The 24266-nt window shown below is 43.3% G+C and overlaps 1 protein-coding gene across 8 annotated transcripts in view; it reads left to right on the top strand.

Annotated features, from left to right (window-relative positions):
• ZNF821 (zinc finger protein 821) overlaps positions 1 to 24266 on the top strand; it is a 294135-nt gene that overhangs the window by 219587 nt on the left and 50282 nt on the right. For all 8 annotated transcript variants that reach the window (XM_085639629.1, XM_085639624.1, XM_085639630.1 and 5 more), the window contains one exon: positions 18375 to 18508. In XM_085639629.1, the coding sequence (XP_085495755.1) occupies positions 18375 to 18508 (134 nt within the window). The remainder of the gene's footprint in view (positions 1 to 18374; positions 18509 to 24266) is intronic.

The raw sequence follows: 24266 nt of genomic DNA, 5'->3' as shown, positions 1-24266 counted from the left end.
GGTTTGGAGAAAGCCCTGTGCAATAGTAAATTCCACTCCCCATACGCTGCTGGTCGTCCAATCCCGGCGTTGATGTACGCGGACGATGCTGTGTTAATATCCCGTACTCAAGTGGGATTACAGCACGTGGTGGATAGTTTTGCCCTCTTTATGAACGAGTTGGGCCTTAGAGTGAACATCTCGAAAACTTTCATCATGCGCTGTGGTCGAAATCCCAAAATTAAAAAGGCCATTTTTATAGCAGGACAGAAGCCTGATTCCACTAAACAATTTTCTTACTTGGGTATCTTGTTTAACCAGAATGACTCTTGTGGTCCGGCAGTGGCAGCGAAATAACTTGCATTGGTTCGCTCGACTGCCGCCCTTAAATCCTTCTACTAGGTACCAGACCGCCGGCAGAATTAATTAAGATTTACAAAGCTAAATGCGTGTCTGGTGCAATGTACGGTAGTGGGGTTTGGGGCTTTGCTGACTCTGCTCCCATTCAGGCAGTTGAAAACTCCGTCTTGAAATTTATCCTCGCAGTACCCAAGAGTTCCTCTAACTATAATTGTCATGCAGAATTGAGTCTTCCTTTTATATCTCATCTTATTAAACTTGAACCAGTGCTTCTATGGCACAGGATGTGGACTAAAGATGAAACCAAGTTCAATAGAGATATACTGATAGATATTTTGGAATTGGAAGCAGTGATGAGGATACCATGGCTGAGATATGTACGTAAATTTTTTGCTGACATGGGAAAGTTGGATTATTTTTTAAATCCTCTTACTATCTCAGCCATATCGTGTAAGGAGTTGAAGAAGGAGGGCCTTGCTTTTTTGGATTCCGGGAGAATTTCTGTGGAAATCCTAAAACCTACTGTCCTGCAACATCAATTAATTTTAACAACTTTTAATATTCAACCCTATTTGCTGTATGTCCCTGGCAACTATGATAGATTCCTACTATCACGTTTTAGATTTGGAATCTTCCATAGATTGGTTAGTTTTCCTATAACAAATGATTGGACGCACAAATTATTGCCCTGTCCTTGTGATGATGTTTCCCCTCAAAGTACTATTCATGTTGTTTTATTTTGTACATTTTACAGTTATATTAGGCATACAGTTTTACTGCCATTTTTGAGAGAGGTGGGTCATCGGCAATGTCGTTTGGCTATGTTAGATATCCTACAATTGGATAATAATTTTTGTGTTGCCACAATTACATTGTTTTAAAAAAAAGTGATTTGCACTAGGAAAAGTATAATATAATGCACTTTATTAAGTCCTTGAATGATTTGTATTAATAATTCTGGAGTTATCGCTAAATGAACTGTTGTGACTTTTTTAAACGCAATGATTTTTTAATGTATGCTTTTATGGTTGTTTTTAACAATCAAATAAAGTTATATTTGATTTGAGATTTGTGTTTCCTTCTGGGCAGTATTCGTCAACTGCCTCACCACTAGCCTTTATTACGTTTTTTTTAAAATCTCTTTTTATTAATTTTTAACTTTTTTACATTATGACAAATTGTACATATGTATCACATATGTATCCAATTGGAACTTGTAAGAGTTGCTTTTGTACATACAGCAGCTGTTCTATTCTACGACATTATGAACATAAAGTGTAGACATTTCAACGATTCGCTGTACAGTGCACATTTACCACTCTATTGTCTCACTACTTTTACATGCTTAGAACTGTTATACAACTGTATTACTTTTTGTCCCTTTACTTTTCCTCTCCCTTTATTGCTTTCAACACTTTTAATGCTGCTTGACCCCTCTAAGCTAAGCATAGTTTGTTCATTATTGCCGTAGACTGACTGTGATTATGCATGGTAACAAAATAAACTGTGGGGAAGGGTCATAATATAGCAGTTGGGCAGTCAGGTAGTACTGCTCTAGATTTGGGACAGCTAGGCCCCCTTGGTCTGTGGGTAAATACAGCTTTCTGATTGCTACTCGGTGTCGAATTTCCCCATATAAAATCTTGGATCCGAGTCTCTAAGGAGCGGAAATAAGATGGGGGACATATAATGGGAGATTCGTGAAATAGTGTTGGGGCCGGGGGAGTATTATCATCTTTATCAGAGCCACCCTTCCCGTGGTTGATAGAAGCAGAGTTTTCCAGAAGGACGTTTGGGACCAGACTGCTGCTATGGCCTTGCCTAGATTTCCACCAAGGGTCCTTAACCTTATCCAATTCGGCCATACCTTGGAGTTTCTTCAAATTCCACCATGCACTCCGCCTGGTCGACAGGAGGTGAAACACCTATGTTTCCTGTGTTTAAAAGTACTTCTAATGCTCCAGAAGGGAGCAGTAGAACTGGTTCCTTCAATCCCAGACAGGGAAGGGGTTTTATTACCGTTTCTTCCTGGTACGGAAACATTTCAGACAATGGCTACTGATTCTAGATTTGAGGATTCTCAATACCTACCTCAAAAAGCAATCTTTTACCATTGGCACTCTGCAGGACATTTTGTTACTTCCAAACGCAGGAGATTACATGGCCACTCTCGACTTACAGGATGCATATTTTCACGTTCCCATCCACCCCTCCCTCAGAAAAGTACCTTCGATTTACTGTAGCCGGAGGCCATTATCAATTTAAGGTACTGCCATTTAGGCTGAAATCGGCTCCAAGAATATTCACCAAATGTCTGGCTTCTGTAGCAGCCTTTCTAAGGAGGAACAACATCAAGTGTTTCCTTACCTGGATGACTGGCTAATCAAAGCTCCATCAGTGTCAGCAGCTCGGGCGTCCACAGTAGCATGCACAAGGCTGTTCGCCAAGCTGGGCCTTACCTTGAACAAGAAGTCCATCTTGCGTCCTTCCACAAGCATAACCTTTTTAGCATCGATTTTGGACACAACGCTCAAGAAGGTATTCCCATCTCTCAAAAGACAGGCGAAAAGAATATCGCTGGCTCAGCAATTCACTAGTAAAAAGACAACTTTCAGTTCGCCTCTACAAGTCCCTTGTGGAAAAAATGTCATCTTGCATGCTTCTTATTCCCTTCTGCCGGCTTCAGATGCTCCCTCTGCAGGAAGAACTAGATTTGCAATGGCATCAAGCAGGAGGTACTTTCGAGGACATCAATGCTATCACACCAGCAATGGACAAGGCCATCTCTTGGTGGAACCAGTGGAAAAATATTTCTATCTGTCTCTCTTTTCTCGCCACTCTATCGCCCTCATATTTACCACCGATGCCTCCCTAGATGGATGGGGAGTTTTGCTGCAAGATCTCCAGGTCAGCGGCCGTTGCCAGCAATAACATCGGCATTTCCACATCAACTTGCTGGAGCTCAGACCGGTGAAGTTAGCATTGTAGGCTTTCCTGCCAAGGATAAAGAACTCTGCGGTGTTGTCAGGACAGACAGCACCACCGCAATGCATTATGTCAGCAAACAAGGCAGCACCATATCTCACCTCCTCTCTCAGGAGGCTTAGTGCATATGGGAATGGGTAATACAAAACAGTCTCTTTAAAGGCGGAACTTCTTCTGGGCGATCAGAACACAACAGCAGAGACATTAAGCAGGCTCAAGTCATCCTGCCATGAATGGGAGTTGCATCAGGAGATGCTCAACAACATCTGTTGCCAATGGGGCAGGCCAGACATAGATCTGTCTGTGACCCTTAAGAACAGGAAATGCCAGTACTTTGCAAGCTGGTATCACCATCCAGGATCTTGGGGCATACATTTTTGATGGCACGGTCAGGCATCTTTGCCTACACCTTTCCAACGTCTCCCCTCCTGCCAAGACTACTTATGAAGATAAAGGCAGAACCCGGGAGGGTGATCCTAATAGCCCCCTCATGGCCGCATCAACATTGGTACACGGAACTTCTCCTACTTTCGGAGAAACAGCCCATCCTCTTACATCCCATTCCATCTCTTCTGACGATGTCCCAGGGACAAGTGCTGCATCCAGATCCCAAATCATTTCAATTAGCAGCATGGCTCCTGAACACCTTGAATTTGAGCATCTAAATATCCTGTTGGAATGTAGAGATATTCTTTCCAATGCCAGGTCACAAAACACACAAAATGAAGTAGAAGAGGTTTTGTATCTGGTGTCAGGAAACTGGCGTCCATCCTTCCTCACCTCATTGAATCCTACCTTACATCCTGCTTTTGGCAAAGTCTGGACTAGCGCATGCCTCTATTAAAGTCCATCTGGCTGCAATGTCTCGATTTAGAAGGACTTCTTATGGTCCCTCATTATCGCCGGCAAGGATCATTAAGCAATTCATGAGAGGGCTATTTTGGGTCTTTCCACCTATCAAGGCTCCTCCACCAATCTGGAATCTGAGCGTAGTCACAACTCATGAAATATCCTTTCCACTTATACATAGATTTGACCTCAAGTTCCTTTCATGGAAAGTGGCCCTTCTTCTAGCATTGACATCAGCTAGGAGGGTCAGTGAAATTCAGGCTCTCACTATTCACAAACCTTTTCTACAATTCAGGGGCGATAGAGTACTTCTTTGTTCCAACCCTAAATTCATCCCCAAAGTTCCATCAGACTTTCACTTGAATGAGCCTGTTATACTCAGAACCTTCTTTCCACAACCGACAGCTGTAGCGGAAAGAGGCCTTCATTCGCTAGATATACAGTGTTGTCTTAAGTTCTATCTTCAAAGGACCAAAGCCTTTTGCAAATCAACCCAGCTCTTTGTTGCCTTCAGTGTCATTCAGAGAGGCTATCCCCTGTCTAAAGAGAATATTGCACATTGGATCTCAAGTGCTATTCGATAATGCCATCAATTAGTAGGTAAACCTCAGCGGGCGCCTGTTGTGTACTCATTCTACAAGAGCAGTCTCTGCGTCAGAGTACCTATCAAGGACATTTACAGGGCTGCAACCTGGAAGAGTACCCACACCTTTACCAAGCATTGCTGCTTAGATGTAGTTCACAGTGACGCAGCAGTGGGCCAAGCAGTGCTGAGGAACCTGTTTCAGTGATGGTGAGCTCTCTTTTCACCCCTCCTTCTTTTCTACTATAAGATTCCACACATTTTTCATTTATATCTTATATTCTTCTTCTTCTTTTTCCTAATGTTGCCTGGTCCGTATAATATGTTACATTGTACAATTACGTCTGAATACAATTAGTAGTTGTATCTTTGCCATTAATTGCCAATTTTTAAGACGAGATCTTAAAGTGTATCTTCTTCTTTGAATACTTATAATATGGATTCTACACACTTCTCCTTAAACCAGAAAATGTGCTTCTAACTGCTAGCTACTCTGATTCAAGCATGTAAGTCTATGAAAGTTCCAATACAGGCTGACGAAAGAAGTTACTTACCTGTAACTGTAGTTCTCCCGTGTTGGAATCTTTCATAGATTTACATGCGACCCACCCTCCTCCCCTGTATTTTCCCTGTATTTTGCAGGTGTTTCTCTTGCACAAGTGTTGCGAAATTCGGAGGGTCTGCAGGTTCTCTCAGGAGTGCTGTAGAGGGTGAGAGGTTCTGAATGGTTGATGCCCCATTTTTGGTCTCTTTTACAAAACAATGAAGATATGTTACAAAACTGAAATGGGCCTAGCCCTGGTTTCTGTTTGTATTGGCTTTGCATTGCTATTTTGTTATACCTGGGACTCCCATCTCGATGACGGGGAATGATTCAAGCAGGTGAATTGGCTCATCATGCATTATGTACATACCACATGCATATACAGTTTCAAAACTCACTAAATGTAAAGATAAAACTGACCTCTAAGTGATGAGACCATGACCATTGGAGCAACCTCCCCAGCACATTCATAATGCCCCTGCTCATTCAGGACAGCCATGTCTTTGCATGGGGAACTCCAGAGCATTGCAGCCCAGCTACCCCAGTCCCAGCAGGCAAACAGTCAATACCCAAACAAAAGACCCTCAATGCACCTTTTCTTCTGCCAACAGACTGCCAATGCCTTGCACACCAAAACTAGGCACTGTCACAATTATTTATGGTGACTCATTACCTTTACCACACAACTGAAATCCAGTAACTGGGTAAATGTTACCCCATCAGCCAGCATCAAAATTTAGAGCAACTTTAACCAGCTTACACCCCTGATCTCTCTCTGAAAGTGCCTAGAGGCAATTCAGTAACGCTTTTCGTGTTATGCAAACAAACACAAGTAAGTTTGGCTATCCTCCTTGACAGCCAGGCATTATATCTTTCCATTCTGTATAACATGTTAGTACTTCTTCTCCTTCCTGCCTTTCACAGGGAATCACAGTCACTATTACAGTGTTCATGGGAGGCATTGCTGGGAATCCCCAGAAAAGGAACATTGATTTGCTTCATAGACAAAATAAAACTGAAGGGTGCAGGAGAGTGGGTGAGGGTGGGTTTGGGGTAGGTTTTTGCATTACCTATGCACTCCAAGATGTTTTGATTGCACAGCCTCTTTAACACCCGCTGGCTGTCATTTCGTTTTACACCATCATGGCCCCCCACTCCTAAGCTTAAGTATTAATGATACACAAGAAATGGAAGTATGGCATAGGTTACAGCTAAACCCTGAGCGTGAGGCATGCATTAGGCAGGGGTGCGTAGGAGTGACGTTCATTTGCTGAACCTCAAGATCTTTAGGTCCCTGCAAGATGGCAACATTTCCAATAGTTCAGAATAAAGAGGCATTACTCCGCTCCTTCCCCCAAAGCACCACACTTAAGCACATTTTCCACCTCATAAAATAAAACGGAATGTTGCTGAGCAGGTAGGAAATATCTTTCATTAAAAAAAGGTTGGAATTTTTACCATCAGGCACGGGGAGATTATGTGATTGGCAGGCAGAGCTGCTCAGGAGGAGCTCTTGAGGCAGGCTGGCACTGTGTTTTTTTTAATGCAGATTTCTATAGCGCGAACTCTACCTGAAGGTATTGGAGTGCTTTACATGAGCTCCGGTTAGGTTAGACAAGGGCACATTCGGGCACGGGGAGATTATGTGATCAGCAGGCAGGGCTGCTCGGGAGGAGTGCTTGAGGCAGGCTGGCCCGGTGCTTTTTTTTTAATATATGGCGCCGATCCTAACTCCTTTGGAGACCTCATCTCCAGATCTTCTTCGTGACAGTGGAATCCCCTCTAATTCTCAGACATGAACAGCATGGGACTTGCCTTAATTTGGGACCTTCATGCCACAGCTTTAGATCATCAGCGTGCAATATGGCCTCCCCAAGTTGATGCGCTTAAACTTTTTTTATTCATTGCTTCTCTTTTCGACCTAGTTGTTCGCATCTCACGTTCCTGACTTATATTTGAAAACTAAGTTGTGTGTCCTGTATATCGTGTAGAACTGCGTTCAGGACCAGGACACTGTAACCGTGACCAATAGGAACAAGCATTAAAAATGCAATAGGTCTCACCTTTCATTAAGTTAAAGCCATTTGCTTTGCTATACAATACCATTAGCAAAGCAAATGGCTTTAACTTAATCAAAGGCGAGACCTATTGCATTTTCAATGCTTGTTGTTTCAATCATGCAGCACTCAACATGGCTAAAAACAAATTGACAAAGCCAATATAGCTCTTGTACGTGAAACCGGCTTTGTCAGTGTCTTTTTCCTATTACAGCTGCCTCCTAAATCCTTCTTCCTCTAATGTTTTAGCTGTGTGGGCAAACAGTTATATTTTACTACTCGCCCTCATTTTATAGACTGTGGAACTCTTCAGATAGGGCCACATCACATAATAGTATGTGCATTTTTTTGCCCACACTTCCCGTACACTGCGGGTCAGGTCCTTTAGCGACGCTTCAATGCTATGCTTTACCGGATGTGCCTGTATGTGTACACCCCAGGCATGCTTTAGTTCACTACCCACCAAAAGCGCTTAACAATAATAAATGGCTTCATTGGTTCTTGTGTGAGCACAACATGAAAATAACACACAAGTGATAAAGATGGCAAGTGAAGGTTATCTGTGTGTGCTGATTTAGGCAAACCAAAAGCTGCCTGCTAACTTGAAATTAATGCTTGTGCCATCCACCTTCCTGGTACTTTTGCATTTCTGATTGTCTGATGCGGGAGGGGATACCGAGTCCCAGACCTAGGTCAATTGGTACACCAACATATGGCACTATGTGTGTCCTTTCCTCACAAACCAGTGGCAGTAATATGGAAACGGAGCTCGGTGAGACATATCATGGACACAGAGTTAAAAACAGGCAGCACATGACCCACTCGTTGCAAGATCTCTTCACATGCAATGAGCCCTTGCATTGTAGAGAGAGCAGGCAACAGGGCACAAGCCAGCAGCGTAGCTCAGTGTGATGGCCTTGAGACTGCCTACAAGGAGCCATTTTGAGGCTGGGAATCGACTGTCATTGCCCGAGCTGCCCTAGATAAGGGCAGATGAACGAAACACTATGTGGAGCATGGGGGTTGCACAGAACCTACGATGACCCACCATGGACAATCAATAAAGTTGCGCTGTTTAGCACCCTTCAACACAGAAGAAACACTACACTGCCACACCCAACAACCTTTTAAACAAGAAGGATGATGAGACCTGAGAGTGTCAGTAACTGTGATCCACGTCATGACGAGCCTCCGGCCACCGGTCCCAGTCACTGTCAGCTCAGCGGAGCTACAGGCTGAGGATGACCCTGTAAAATTAAATATATTTTTAAATGTGTCAGACATTACAGACCTGAGAGTGACTGAGCCACAGCTGCGAGAACGAGTCTCCAGCAGTTGGTCCAGTTTCAGGACATCATGAAGAGAGGAGGCACTGGCGACACAGGCAGCGTTGCGAGTAACAGTGGGCTGCCAAACTAAATTTAAAAACAATACTGCCGCACACTCGTGGCAGCTTAAGTCCTGTCTCGGCAAATAGACAAAATGTTGCAGTCATGTGACGAACATGAATGCTGCCGCAGTGCTGCAGCGAGCGCAGCTCAGCCCTGACCGGTGTGTCCGGCTCCAGTACCACCTGGCAGATTTCGAGTAAACTTTTAATTAATCTTAACAGAAATTCAACATCAGGGCAGCAGTGCATCGCACAGTGTACAGTAGTGCAGTCTGTCACACACTCTATGACTGCCAGAGCAGTGCGCGGTTCACGCTGCTTTGCTCAGAGTGCTAATAGTGGCGCTTGACCAAAAGTTTTTTAAAAACTCCAGAAGAGAAGAAAGACAATGGGACAAAGCGCGGCGTACCACAAATGTTGCCAAAGTAAATAAATAGAAAAAGAAAGGTGGGAGGCCGCTGCGTTTAAAAATGAGACGCGGCATGTCGCAAATGTTGCCAAAGTAGAAAATTAGAAAAGAAAGTTGAGGGTTGCCGTGTTTTAAGATATAGCGCGGCGTGCAGCGAATGTTACCAAAGTAAATATATAGAAAAGAAAGGGGGGCAGCGCCATGTTTAAAGATAAAGCGCAGCGTGCTGCGCTGATCAAGGGATAAAGCGCAGTGCACTACGCTGATCAAGGGAAACCCATGGAGTAAGAAAAATGTCCCTGAGCCAGTAGCAATAATGGAAAAAGTGGAAGCCGACAAGTCAAGGGATGATGCTCCATAAAGGAGGGACCAGGAAGACAAATTACCCACTGGGAATTTTTCAAGACATGTAATTAGACAAATCAAAAGTGATGGGAGGAGTCATGGCCCACAAAGTACATACAACAGATCATCCTGACAGTGCAAGCGTTGTCTAGGCTCGACCTAAAAACTATGGCCATCTCAACTGCGTAGGCATCAGTGCCCTAATGGGCTTTAATAACTGTAAATTACTGTGGTCATTGTATAGCTCTACTGTATGTTTGGCTTCTAATAAATAATGTCTCCATTCTTCAAAAGATCTCTTGATTGCTATATGTTCTTTGTCTTTCCTGCTGTAATTTAATTCATCAGTTGAAAACTTTAGGGAAAGGTAGGGCACTGGATGCACCTGTCCAGGGATTACATTTCTTGTGACAAAAATTCCCGTTGCAGGATATGAAACATCAGATTCAACAATGAATGGAGGATGAGCATTTGAATGTTGCAAAATAGGAGCACATGAAAAGCTTTTTTTTTTTAAACCACAAAAGGCTTGATCAGCCTTTTTGGACCATGTGAAGGTGTGAAGAGGTTTCGTAATGGGCCTGACTAGCTCAGAAAATTGATGAATAGGAGCTATATGTGGATACAATGCATGCTGTAAAAGTGGTTTGCAATGTGTGCACTGACTTATCGAATGTATTGTCATTTTGCAAATGGATCTATGTACTTCTAAGTCGATTTGCAAAATATAGAATCGTAGTGAGTCGCAATTCCTCATTAATATTAATGTGGCAAGTCACAAATTGTGACCCACTACTATTTGGTGCCGGTACAGGGATGGTGGCCTGCTTGGGGCAGCAGACCACCATGTCTGTGAGTGTTTTAAAATCAAGCAGTCATTTTTTTAAATACCAGTTCAATTTCCTGAAAGGAAGGCAAGATGCATTTAGAAAGAAAAAAAAATGAAAAGTTTCACAAACTGTGTTTTTAGGAGAAAGCAATGTTCTCATGGACCACTGCCTACTCCTAAAGTGTTTTTTTCAACATTCACATTGGGGAAGAGGCCCCTTCAGGACCCTTTCTGTTTTGCAAACCTTTCTTGAGGTGTTGGTAAAATACTCATGTTTTGCAACTGGTCACAAAACCAGTCAGTCGCAAAACATTAATACATACCATAAGGAATCAGTATTTGCAAGTGATGCCCTAAAGGCACCCCTTTCAAATACTGATTCGGTATAGTTTCTTAAACCCATTTATCAATTCAGATAAGCTTTTCCAAATTTTTAAATGGACTTGGTACATTTTTTCAAGGATTTTAGTGTTCCCAAACCATCTGATTTACCTATTCAGAATGTTTCCAAACTCTAAAACCCTTTGTACATCTGGCCCTTAGTCTTTAAAAAAAAATAGCAAAGCTTAAGGAGCTCTTCACACATTCTACATAAATAGTTGTAGGCCAATTAATCATTGCTGAAACTTTCTTTTCACCGATTTTAATTCCCTTTGGGCAAATAATGAACCACAGAAATTACACTGAATAGGAATGGAATACATACTAGCTGCATTCGGGAAAAAAGATGGTGCTATTTTAATCACTGTAATACTGCTTAACATGTAGCTCATGTAAAGAAACCATCTAAATACACCATAAATATTCTCAGCACTTAATCAATAAAGAAAAACTGAAGCAACTATTTAAACTTGGTCTGAAACAGTTTTCCATTCCTCATTTTCTCAGACACTGACCAAATGATATGCTGCTATAAGATGACGCTTAGTGAAAATTGTTGTTTGTTCTCATCTAAGAGGACAGATATCAGTGGTAATGGGTTTTTAACTGTAATCCTTTTGATTGCGGTATAGCCATTGCATGCTTTTAACTCGCTCCTTTTCTGTGATTCAAGAATAAAGGAGAGGAGACTGGAAACTGTGATCTGATGAATCCATTAGCTACATTCTCATAAAAAATAATCTATTCTATTTCTGATTCTGTAAGTGCATGTAAACAGCTACAAGGTAAAGATGCCCCAGCTTAGAGATAAATCTTGCAATCATAACTTTTATGTGGAGATAATGAACTCCCTGTTTTCGTATAAAACAACTCATGACATACTCATAATAATATGGTAAGCTAACTTCAGAAGATATATCATTAAACTTCCTATTGATTTTGAAGGACACATGGGGGTTTGTTCTTTAGTTACTAAACTTCGATCCAGACAGTAATCGGAATTGATCTGTATTGTTCTTGTTGCCCAGTCAATACCAGGATTATGCAGTGTTAACCATGGCATAGGCACACTTGTGCACTGAGGGGCATCAGTCATATCAGAATAAATATTTGCATCACAATTTCCAAAACATTATGTATAAAACGTGCGTTAAAGCTTAAAAGACATATGGACAAGCTGAACCATTAAGTGCCTGAACCTCTTTAGAAACTTCCTTTTTATTTGCAAAGATTGAACAACTTAATATCCATATAGTTCCCCGAGGTACCTCAATCTAAAAGTCCTAAAACAATTAAATCTTGTCCATTTGTCATAGTCATTATGATTAGAACTATGAAATTAACAAGAGGAGACTGAAGGATATTTGCCACCGCTAAGTTAGAACTGACTGATCACTCTTGGGACTCTTTAGAGTTTTATCCTCAGACCAACCAGTCTCAGCTACCAAATGATTAAATGTGGTGATATAGCTTATTAAATGTTGGTGTGCCTGTTTCAAGTTCAGCAGCTCACTATCTAAGGAAAGAGCATGTGATTTTCTATCACATAACTTCCACATTTGTTTTCAAAAGGTAGAGAAATATAGCCATGGATCATTGTGTAGTCTAGTTTGATCATCAAGAAATGCCATGGGTTTATATAGTTAATGCCACTGACACCGATAAAGAAAGAAACATTTAGAATCACCAGAAAATCCCTCTAGAATGAATGAATACAATTATTTTATAAAGCGTGCATTACCCGGAGGTGTCTTAGCGCTAGACGGATCAAGGACGGAGGACATGGTAGCAAGCCGAGTTAGGTCTGAGTCACTTTTATTGTTACCAGCGGAAAAGAACCAGGTTTTTAGCTGCTTTCTGAAAAGCTGCAAGCTAGCTTGAGACCGGAGGGAAAGAGGAAGAGAGTTCCATAACTTTCCCCCAGGAAGGTCAGCATTCTGCCGCCCCAGTTAGCTAGTTTGATTCTGGGGATCAGGACCATGTGCGCCAAGCTAGATCTTTGTGTCCTACTGGGCGCATGCATACCAGGTGAAACGTTCCTGAGAATAGAGTGGGCCTGTACAATGAAGGGCCTTATGTATTAGACATAGAGCCTTAAATGAGATTCTCTTCTCCACCGGTAGCCAATGAAGGCCGTGTAGCAGGTGAGATACTGGTTTAAACTTAGGGATGTTCAAGAGGGTTCTGGCCACCGCGTTCTGTAGTGACTGCAATTTTTTGAGCAGATATTTAGAGGTGCCCAGATAAAGAGCATTGCAGTAATCCAGTTTGGATCCTAAAAGGGCTAACATTACGGTCTTCTGTAAATACGTTGGAATGAACGGGAGAATTATTTTGAGAACCCGAAGCATAAAGTATCCCACCGAGGTCACTGCATTGATCTACATTGATCTGACCATAGTTTGGTGTCAAAAATAACTCCCAGGTTTTTTGCCTTCTGCACAGGCTTGGGAAGGTCTCCCAGCTCATGGGGCCACCAGGATCCATTCCAGAAGGAAGTCTCTTTCCCAAAGAGCAGCACCTCCGCTTTTTCCGAATTTAATTTGAGACAATTCTCCTTCATCCAGCTTGCAACTGCGGCCATACAGTTGCAGAAGTTGTTGGTATCATTTTCAAACTGGGATGAAACAGACACCACTATCTGAGTGTCATCCGCATAGGAGTTGCTAAAGATAGTACATATTGTACGGGTAGGCATGAATGTTTATAAGACTGAGGGTCTTATAATTTCTTATAATTGGGGGTGTAAGGTATAATGTCTAGTGGTATTGGCTCCCGAAGTCAATAGAATTTGGCTCACATCTTTGCTTTCTGGCTTCAATAACAGACCTAATTCTCTTTCAACTGACCTTGTACGGTCGTGTTCTTCGACCTCATTAAATTTACTTCCCGTTGTAATTTGAGTACTACATCTACAGTCAGATAGGGCAACTTCTGATACTATTGCTGGGTTTGAAATTATCACATGGCTAGGCAATATGTCAGGGCTGAACTAACATGGAAATATGGATCCAACTGGAGTGATGGTACTATCCATGCTTCCCTAAACCCACTTAAAATCATGCAAAAGATGATAATGCTGGTCAGCAGTAGACCTGGGAGAATGGGAGTGGGACAAGACAGAGAGAGCAACAGGGACACTGGATGTCTTCACTCTACATATGCTCTTACAGCTGAGCTCAACTTATGTTATATCTGCAAAAAAAAGTAACTTTTCCTAATGTGATATAGTTTGTGACAATCTCTGTATAAACAACTCTCTAAGGTTAGTTGAAACTCTGTGACATTCTAAGACTGAAATATATAAATTAGGCCTGTGGTATTAGCACAAAATGTAGTGGGCCTACAAAGGGCCTCCATTGCCTTGGATTTATATATTAAAGAAACCATTTCAATATGAATAACATTAAAATGAAAATCCTAGTGTACTGTAGATGTTTCATCCATTTTCGTTGGACAATGAGTACCCATCATTTAGAAAAGGTAGATATAACTATCTTATCTAGGAATTTAGAGCTGGTTGAAAAGCACAAAACAATTTCATAAAAATAAAATGAAAAATCTCTTTGACCTTCAATCAGGAACTGCTTTTATTAGAGGAAATAAGGTGGTTAGAAGCTAAAGCGAAGTCTAGGAGTCATTATGACTCCTGCATCTGTGGGTCGAAGTGTTTCAGCCTATGGCCCCATATGGGGTCCGTGGCTTAAATCAGGACCAGGGAATCCCTTATTCCCTAGATTACTAGTACAAACCAATTATACATATAGCAGACATAGATATACACAGTACCCTTTAATATATGTTTCCTTTTCCTGCTAAGTAGAAGAACGCTTTGTCTGCGTACATTTAACGTAAACTAAACTAGTGGGAAGGCCTCATTGAGAAGTACGATGAGGGTAGTCTTGTAGTCAAACAGTCGTCAAATGTTGCACCCTGCTTTCCCACCTACTACACTGTCAGTCTCCTCTGAGACTCTTATAAGAGGGAGTATTACCATTTCTGTGAGGCATCCTTAAGTAAAGTGTGTTTAATACATGTTAGTATTTCCCAAAAATATGAATAATGCAAAATTAGTGTAAAACCAGTTTCGGCAAGATTATGGTAAATATGAAAATGAATAAGCATTGACAAAGACAATCATTCTGGCAATGGTTGCCAGCCTTTTGGTTTTGTCAATGTGTGTTTTTTTACATAGCTTTTGTAAACCATTATTTTTGTGGAGGCTGCCGCACCCTCACCAATGTAGCAACAACATTGACTAAAGCAAATACATTTTTTGGTCTGAAAAAACACACATTGCCATAGTAGTCCCTGGAACTGGAGGAAACTTCTTTGTGTGCCAATGTGCTCCTTGTGAAACAGCAAAACGCCATCACTCACAGTGAAGTCACTTAATTGCACCCATGGTACATGTTCTCGCATTAGTGCAGATCTACGACTTTCAAGAATTCCCGAGTATTTACAGAAGTAGGCCTGGAATCCGACTTCTTTGTGAACTGCAGTTTTACGTGAGCAAATATGCAGGTGATATGAAAATCAGCTGAGCATTTGCAAGTTCACTTTCCGTGCAACCCCCTTTTCACTACCTTGGAAAAACTTTTACTTCTGCCCTTGTCAGGAGTAAATTTCCAACATGTCTCAGTGCGGGAGGAGATTCGAGAAGAGTTGCGAAAAACCATTAAATATTCAAGTTTGTAGGTGTGCATAGACATGAAAGGATATTCCAAACGTGGAACTAGCACTACTCGCTACTTCCAGCTCAAGTATGTAGATTTGCGGAAAGGTGGAAAAATCAGGGCAGTGCGTGAATACTTACCCTGCTATAATAGGAGTCCTCAAAAACAGTGTTGGATGCAATGCTTGAATTAATCTCACCTGCTGACAATTGCTTGGACTCTTTCCAAGTCCATCATTTTTCACCTACCATGCACCTCAGTTTGGACCCAGCCATATGCAAACCAATCTTGACCCTGCTGCAGTGGGAACAGTTCAGCCCAAGCTTCCAGTCCTGGGTTGCATGTTCTCCAGTTCAGGGAGGACATGTTTGGGCTGGGCTGTTTCCACTGGAGTATGATCAAGACTGATTTGCATATGGCTGGGTCCAAACTGAGGTGGCATGGTATGCAAAATAAAGATGGACTGGGATACGGCCCTGTATAATTGTCAGTAACTGAGATTAAGTCTAACATTCTATCCATCACTTTTTTATATACTGGAATATGAGTCCTGCCATAATTAGAGAGGCTATTTTCAGAGCTCCGATTCATGGAGAATGCTGCCATAACTTATGATCTCAGTGCATGGCACCACAAGGATAGGTGATTTTTAAGACAAATAGATTCATAAAACATCCCGTCCCATGGACAAGCAGATATTTTAAAACCTTCCACACCTCTGCTTGCAATTGGTGGTGGCTTGGACAAAGTACTGGAATGCTGTAGAAACAAAGTTGAAGTATGAAAATTCTTCCAGATATTTAATCTCCTGGTCATCTATCAATTAAGGTGAAGTTAATTACTAATACACGGTTGGTTCATTGGGTTCTTTGGATATTTTATCTTTTTATATTACTTTGTTGAGTACACTTTACAGGCCCATAATTGTGATTCCAATACTTTTTAACTTTTATATTAATTTTAAAAGACCAACCAATGGACTTTTTAAACTTTTTAGATAGTTGTGTTTTTGTTACCGTACTGATCTTGCTGCTTTGAAGACTGAATTCTTGGGGCACAGTGGTTCTACTTTGCAACCTGAACTATACTCTTAAATGTTGGCAAGATAGGGTAATCGTAGGTACAGGCTCCCACACAGAAAAGTAATATTAACAAGTTTGCCAAGCTGGGGGGTGGACCTAATGGTATCTGTCGAAGACACAGCAGGCCCTGAGGTGTCCTCATTACCCCCGAAAACATCTTCACGGTGATCTGTGGCACACACACAGCTGTAGAGGACAAGATTGATGATGTGGGTAGAAATCTCCCTCCTACTACTAAATTTGAAGAGGTGGCAGAGCAAGTAACCGAAGGAGATAATAAAATCTCCACTGCAAAGGACACCTTCAATGTGCTAAAAGCTGAAGTGTCTTGCCAAGAAGTCAAGACATTGCAGCTTGAGAAGAGCATGAAAGACGCAGAGGGCAGATCGAGGTGGAACAATCTCTGGATAGTCATGATACCCAAGAGCCTGAAGGGCACGCAGTTGCAGAATTTTCTTGCAGACTGGCTCACATCCTGGATGGCCCCAGCAGCTTAATGGCCTGCATTATAAATAAAAGAGGTCATCCGAACTTGACTCCTCTGCCCTCTCCAGGTGCACCACATGCCATTTTCGTCCACATATTCAACAATTACAATCTAGATGCTGTGTGTCATGCCATCCGAAACAGATCAGATCTCAACATCGAACCATCTAAAGATGAAGGAAGAGGTGTGGCATAGCAGTCAGGGCGTCTGACTCCGGAACGCGTGGTTAACGGTTCGATCGCCGGTGGCAGGTCAGCCCAGCACCATTTGACTCTGGGCAATAGCTCGCTTAATCTTCCCAACAGCCCCCAGTGCCTTGAGTCCCTTAGGGGTGATTAGTTCGCGCTTTTACAAATACAGGGTTATTATTATTATTAGAGTCATGATTTTTCTGACTATACGACCCTGGTTAAGCACCGGAGGAAATCATTTGTGCCTCTTAAAGAAATTAAAAAGACATGAAGTTGTCCTACATGCTCCTTTTCCCTGCAAAACTGAAAGTCTTGCACCAGGGTCGATCTTATTATTTGAGCCTCCCCCGAGTTCTGAACTGGAGGGACGCTGCCTACCTAGAGACAAGACAACATGCAAAAAAGCACCCTGAAATCTCCGGCTGGGTGCTCTGGGGAGCTCTTGACGAAGGAACGCCTCAGCCCCCATAACCAGTGATAAGAACAAGGAAGACGAATGAGCGCTTCCTTTACTGCCATGATAAGATTTGATATCAATAGAAACCTGAACTCTCATGAGAGCTAAGCCCCTCTGCCCCCACTACCCCTCACCTGGCGGCAAATTCCTGCTGCTCTGTATCCTGGCGAGAATCAGGTGTTTTATCTTGGACATTGCATGATCTCAAATGCTAGGCTGGCATACTTTACCATAGCCTGGGGCAACTTGGCTTTGTCGCTATCCTCCTCTTTTGTTAGTTATGCGTCAGACACTTCCGCCCACAAAGTGCTGGGCTGGTTAAATACATGAATGCAAAATTAGGAAGACGCTTAAGCAATTAAATAATGCTATTCGCTTCTTCTGGTGAACAATATACTCAAGCAGGATACTGTTCCATAATCACTGACTGTCTGGGGCCCTAAGAAAAGGCCTTTCATCATGATGTTGAGGCTGGGTAAAAAGTATATCACAAGATTGTTTTCACGAGTGTTCAGTGCATGCTATCTACTGCCATACTCATGCAATGCTCTCTGTCCAGACCCTGTCCATATTCTAGCATTCTTAACTACCTCAACATGTAAGCATAATCCCTAGCTGCAAGAGTGATAAATGAATATTTTTATTTACCTGCACTTGTGGCTTAAAAGAATTCTTTTAAAATAAAAATAACCCAGATTACGGTCCTTTTGAATTGGATTGGGAGCAGCGCCCAATTCCCAAGACCATCTAAAATATGTGCTTTATCGCAGGTGAGAGTGAGGCGGATGAAGATAACACTGTTGATGAATCGTCCTCCCCTAACTCTGAGGAGGACAGGGCTGTGCTGGCTGTTAAGAAGGAGATGGAAATGACAACTACCCAAGCAATAACTGAGGAGAACGAGGTAAGTGATGATGTTTTATAGGTATCCGTATTTTAGCTGCCCACGTCCATTGCCGCTGAAGACTACGGTACGAGTATTCAGAAACCTGTTCGATTTTTCATGCCTTACCTAATTTCGTGTACTGTGAACACACCAAGTTTTATCATAAATGAGTAATTTGTACATGATGATTGTAAGATCATTTAGGTACAAAGATGCAACTCTACTTTCCATCATCAGATTTTGCTATTGGTGAATAGTTTCAGCAACAGCTGATAGTGTTGTGACTCTGATTGTTTGTGGTGCCTCACTGCCACATTTGTGCTTCAAGTTGCAGGTTTGTCCAACAGTTCGTGCTTTGGGAATGTGTTTCTCTGGCACTGGTTTCTGCTACATTAAAAAACAAAATGCTCTCAAATCATTTTGAGTTTGCTGGGACAGTTCTTTTATCAGTCATTTAAAGCTGAAAGAGTCTAAATGTCATCGGGTCATCATCTTGGAGCACATGGCTAGTCCGTGCTGGGACCATTTGGGTTCATCCATGCTAACTAAGGCCTGTTGGATGAATAGAATTTGCAGTTATGTTTGACCTACCCTAATTATGAATATGTGAGTTACAACCCTGGTAGGCCTTGGGAGTGCTTCCATAAGTGCAGTCTGAGCTAGTTTTGTCGGAAAGCTTTCCTCCTGCCTGCTGCTGAATCAGGTTCCCTTGTTCTTAGGTCACCGAGAATTTGAATCCAAAACTTATAGTAGGGCTGTGCCTGTGCCCTTTGTGTCAACTGGACTGCGGTAGCCAAGAGCTTCTTATCGCTCATGTATACCAGGTACGGGTTATTTAAGTAGAATAGAGCAAACATGTACTCAATAGAAGGTTTACGGTGTGAGGTAAGTGAGTAGTCAAATACTTGTGTGCATGTGAGTGAGGTGTTTTATGGAGTTTAAAATCTACACTTCTCCAGTATTGTATCGTTTATTGATTCACATGCTTGAATATTCCCCTTCGTCATGGTGGGAGTCCCACAGTAACAGTAAAATAGCAGTATCAAGCTTTAAACCTAATTCCCCTTGAAATTCAATAGCATTTAGTAACCAGTTAATATTAATGAAGTACTGTTTAAAGTGAGTCTACCTATTCTGCTTTTTCTTCAGAATGTCCGAGTCTAAAAAAGGGCTGTTTAGGCCCTGCAAGACTTGTGGAAAGCCCAGACTTTTCTCTGAGGATCCACATAAGGGATGCCTGTATTGCGTATATCCGGATCATAAACCCAGAGGCTGTAAGCACTGTCGAACTTTCTCTTCAAAAACCCTCAAGGATCGTGAGGGAAGACTGCTCCTAGGACTACAAAAGAGGAAATCTGTGAGGAATTTAGACGCTGAATGTAAGGAGAGGCCTCATACCTCCTCCAAGAAGAGTAATGAAAAAGATTCCTCTTCTGTCAAAGGAGATTTGAAAAAAATCAGATCTCAGAACAAGTAGAAATCTGTTGAGAAAAGGGCTAAACATGAACAGCCTGGCCCCTCTCACGCCCAGCAAAGATCTGGCTCTGCACCTCCATCTGCACCACATACTCCTTTCAAGGATCCTCCCTCAAAGAAAATCCACCTGTCGATGACCTCTGTCTCCGCTGGATCTGGTACGCTGTCAACGGTATCAATGGTGACTTCTACATCATCTGTCAGGACGACGACGGCCGGAGCGTCGTCGAAGACGGGAGTAGTGATGTCATCGGCTGCGCCAACTGTGAGGCCATCTCCTTCGTTAAGAGCTTCACCATCGACGGTCCAGCTTGGCACTGCACTGTCGACGAGCGTTTCCACCCTGTCGACGCAGTCAGTCATACCGTTTACGATCATGTCTACGGCCCCGTCGACGGTCCTGTCGACGAAGCGGAAAGACATGGCTTTTCCAAAGGTGATTCCTTCTCTTTTGCAGGACTTTTTCAAGATCTCCCCATTGCCTCCTACTCTCTCTTCTTGGACTTCCAGGAATCAGAAGATGAGGGTCCTTATGGTCCTGCATATAGCCCTTCGCAACTTAGGGTCAGATACCAAGAATCTAAGGACGTGGAAGTGCTGGATGACTCTTCTACGTATCTGGAGGGTAAATATTCCTTCTCGGACACGGGACGTCCCACCTTTTCAGGAACATTATCCTTATGATGAACAGGAGGAGGACCGTCAGTAGGAGTCCTCCATCAACATTTCTATTTCACTGGTCACTGACTTGCGTCTGATGCTCAGTAATTATTACAAACGTTTTCCTGAGGCCAATGCTAGTCAAAAGCCACCTCCTACACAGGAGGTACCTACCATCGTCCCAGATCAGCAGGCCACACATACGTTGCCTAGACACAAAACTTTAACGCCCTTGCAAAATCCTGTCCAGGAGCTTGACCGTGGTGACCAGCAGCTGGAAGAGGGAGAGCTGCAGTTGGACCCTTTTGACCAGGACGGAAGGAACGACTATGTGGCGCACACACCACCTTCTCTCACTCTGCCGCTGGCCAATTCCCTACCAGCTGGTATCAGCAGTTTTCACGACCTCCTAGAGTGGGCATCAAAATGTTTTGATCTTCCCATGCCCGTCAAGCAGATGGAGGGTTTTTTGTACGACTTTAAGGCCGCTACGCAGCGCTCCACCAGAGCCATCCCCATAGTGGACTACCTGTGGCAGGAGGGCCTTAAGCTGATAAAGACCCCAGCTTCCATTGCTGCTGTTATCCTGAAACCGGATAAGAAATACAGGGCATCTCAGGACTCTCCTGCATGTCTTATCGGCCATCCAAGACCTGACTCCGTTATTATACAGGCCGCCCAGAGAAGATCCAAGAATCCTGCATCGCCATGTGCTGCTCCATCGGATAAGGAAGGGTGCAGGTTGGATAATATTCGACCAATCAATCAGGAATTTTTGAAGCGCGCTACTCACCCATGCGGGTCTCAAGACACTAGCCGCTTGGCAAGAGATTCTCTGCGTTGGCAGCAAAAGCCATCAGGGCCTCCAACGTCATGGTTATCCTCGGGAGATATGACCGGCAAATGTGGTCCGACATCTCCCCCTTGCTGGAATATCTTCCTGAGGATAAGAAGGAGGAGGCAATAGATATACTATCAGAGGGAGAGAGAACCTCCTCGGAGGTCATCGATGTGGTGTTGGCCATTTCTTACACTGCCTTTAGGCAAATAGCAGGACCTGCCATGTTGAGGAGGCAGGGATGGCTTAGGGCAACAACATTCCTCCCAGAGGGTCAGGCTAAAGTGCTGGATATGCCTTTTAACGGCGAATATTTCTTTGGAAAGCACGTGGATGAGGCGCTACAGTCAATGAAATGAGACACGGGCACTGCCAAATCCCTGACTAATTTACAGTGAAATACATTTTCGTATTTCCGAGTAAGAGGGAGAAGTCAGTTTCTTTCTCGACCTCGGCTCCCGCAGCGTTTTCAGCCCTACTATCAGCAGGGGTTTCGACCTCAATATTTGGCAGTCTTTTCGTCAAACCTCTAGGTCATATAAGAGCAGCAGCATGCAGATGCCTGGCACCGGTGGCAGCCGTTCTCCGGCGATTCGGTCACCAAGTATTTCCCTACCTGGACGATTGGTTAGTCAAGGCTCCATCCCTCCAGGGTGTCAAGAAATCTACGAAAGCCTGTCTTTGACTTTTTCGCTCTCTCGGTCTGAATCTCAACAAGGAAAAGTCCTCTCTCGTCCCCTCCAGGTCGCTGGTGTTCCTGGGATCGATCTTGGATACCAGTCGCTCAATGGCCTTTCCACAGAAGAAAGGATCTCGCTCCTACAAATGATGGCACAGTCTCTCTCCTCAAAAAGGTGCGTTTCTGTAATGACTTACAAGTCATATCTGTGAATTATGTCATCCTGCATCCCATTGATCACACAATGCCGCTTGCAAATGAAACCGCTCAAGGAGCAGCTCGAGTCTTCGTGCATTCAATCTCGAGGCTCCTTTGACAACATTGTTTCAATAACTCCAGAGATGAAAGCGGTAATGTCCTGTCCTTCCTCCCAGCAAATCCGGATTTGGTAATGACCTCAGATGCTTCCATGGAAGGATGGGGAGCTCATCTTTAGGAGTTACAAGTCCAGGGGAGGTGGTCAGATCAAGAAGCATTGTGTCACATAAATTTATTGGAGCTTAAAGCAGTCTTTCTAGGCCTCCGGTCTTTTCTACCAAGGATCAGGGAATTGTCGATACGAAATCCGCAAGGACAACACAACCACCTCTACAGAAGGAAGGTGGGACGAGGTCTCATGTCCTGTCAATCCTAGCGCAGCAGATTTGAGAATGGCTAATAGCCCACTACATATCTATGCAAGTCCAACACGTTCTAGGAATACAAAACAAATGGGCTAATTCCCTCAGCAGAGACACCAAGCAATGTCATGAGTGGGAGCTAAATATCACTTAGCTTCACAAGTATTTCAGTGCAGGGGGTTGCCAACCCTAGATCTATTCGCTACATCACTCAACAAAAAATGCAAGCTTCACCCCAGCAGATTTCCTCAAGCAGGCTCTCAGGTAAACGCCTTCCACTTTTCCTGGGAAGGAACATTTGCTTACGCGTTTCCTCCATTCCCGCTCATTCCGAATATACTGCAGAAACTCAAGCGTGAGCGCTGCTACATTATTCTCATTGCCCCGGCATGGGCATTGCAGTATTGGTACACTGAGCTGTACTGCCTATCAGAGTCTTCGCCAATCCATTTCCAACCAACGGAGAATCTGCTCTCCATGAACCAAGGCCAAGTGGTTCATCCACAGATTCACATGCTTCAATTGTCAGCTTGGATCCTCACCACACAAAATTTGGAGGGTTAGTGCTCTCTGATGAATGCCAATCCATACTTAACAGAGCTTGAGCTCCTTCCATGCTCAAGTGCTACTCGGCTAAATGGAAGTGATACTTTTCCGGGTGTCGAGCACTCTTGTCATCCTCTCTCTTCGCCTCTAGAGGACATTTTACTGTATCTTTTGTATCTCGCCATGGCTGGTCTTTCTCATTCATCAATTAGCCCCTTTGCTGCGGCCGGAATTGCCCCACTGTGCTGAAGAATTTCACGCGTGTGCGGTTCAGACGGCCCCCAGCCGTCCTCCGCACACGCCTACCATGATATCAGACGGCCGGGGGCCGTCCGACGCATGGAAGCGGTTATAGTGTATTTGGCAGCAACTTTCAGGTACAAGAGACGTTCGGGCAATTTGTCTTTATGGTCCAACAGGCTGATAAAAGAGTTTATGAAGGGTCTCTTTGGGGCTTACCCACCGATTCAGCCTCCTCCAATCCTCTGGCAGTTGAACATTGTCTTGTCAGAACTTACGAGGTCTCCCTTCGAGCTGATTCACAAGTGCGATTTGAAGTATCTCTCATGGAAAGTGGCTTTTCTTTTGGCCATCATGTGTGCTTGACACATTGGTGAGATTCAAGCCTTCGCTGCAACGGAGCCTTACCTGCAGTTTCATCAGGATTGAGTGGTATTCCGCACTAATCCTTGTATCATTCCCAATGTGCCTACCATGATTCATCTCAATGAGCCTGTGGTTCTGCCTTCCTTTTTTCCCTCTCCGTCTACGCCTGCGGAGAGAGCCCTCCATTCTTTGGACATCAAGCGTTGCTTAAAACTTTACTTACAAAGGAAAAACTTTCCCATAAATCAACTCAGCTGCTCATCGCCTTCTCTGTCCCTAGAAAGGGTCAGGCCTTGACTCAAGCATCTATTGCACGCTGGGTCTCCTCAACTATAATCTTCTGCCTTGAGA

Source organism: Triturus cristatus, chromosome 12 (genome assembly GCF_964204655.1).
Source record: "Triturus cristatus chromosome 12, aTriCri1.1, whole genome shotgun sequence".
NCBI classification, from domain to species: Eukaryota; Metazoa; Chordata; class Amphibia; order Caudata; family Salamandridae; genus Triturus; species Triturus cristatus.
This window is presented reverse-complemented; position numbering and strand designations above follow the sequence as displayed.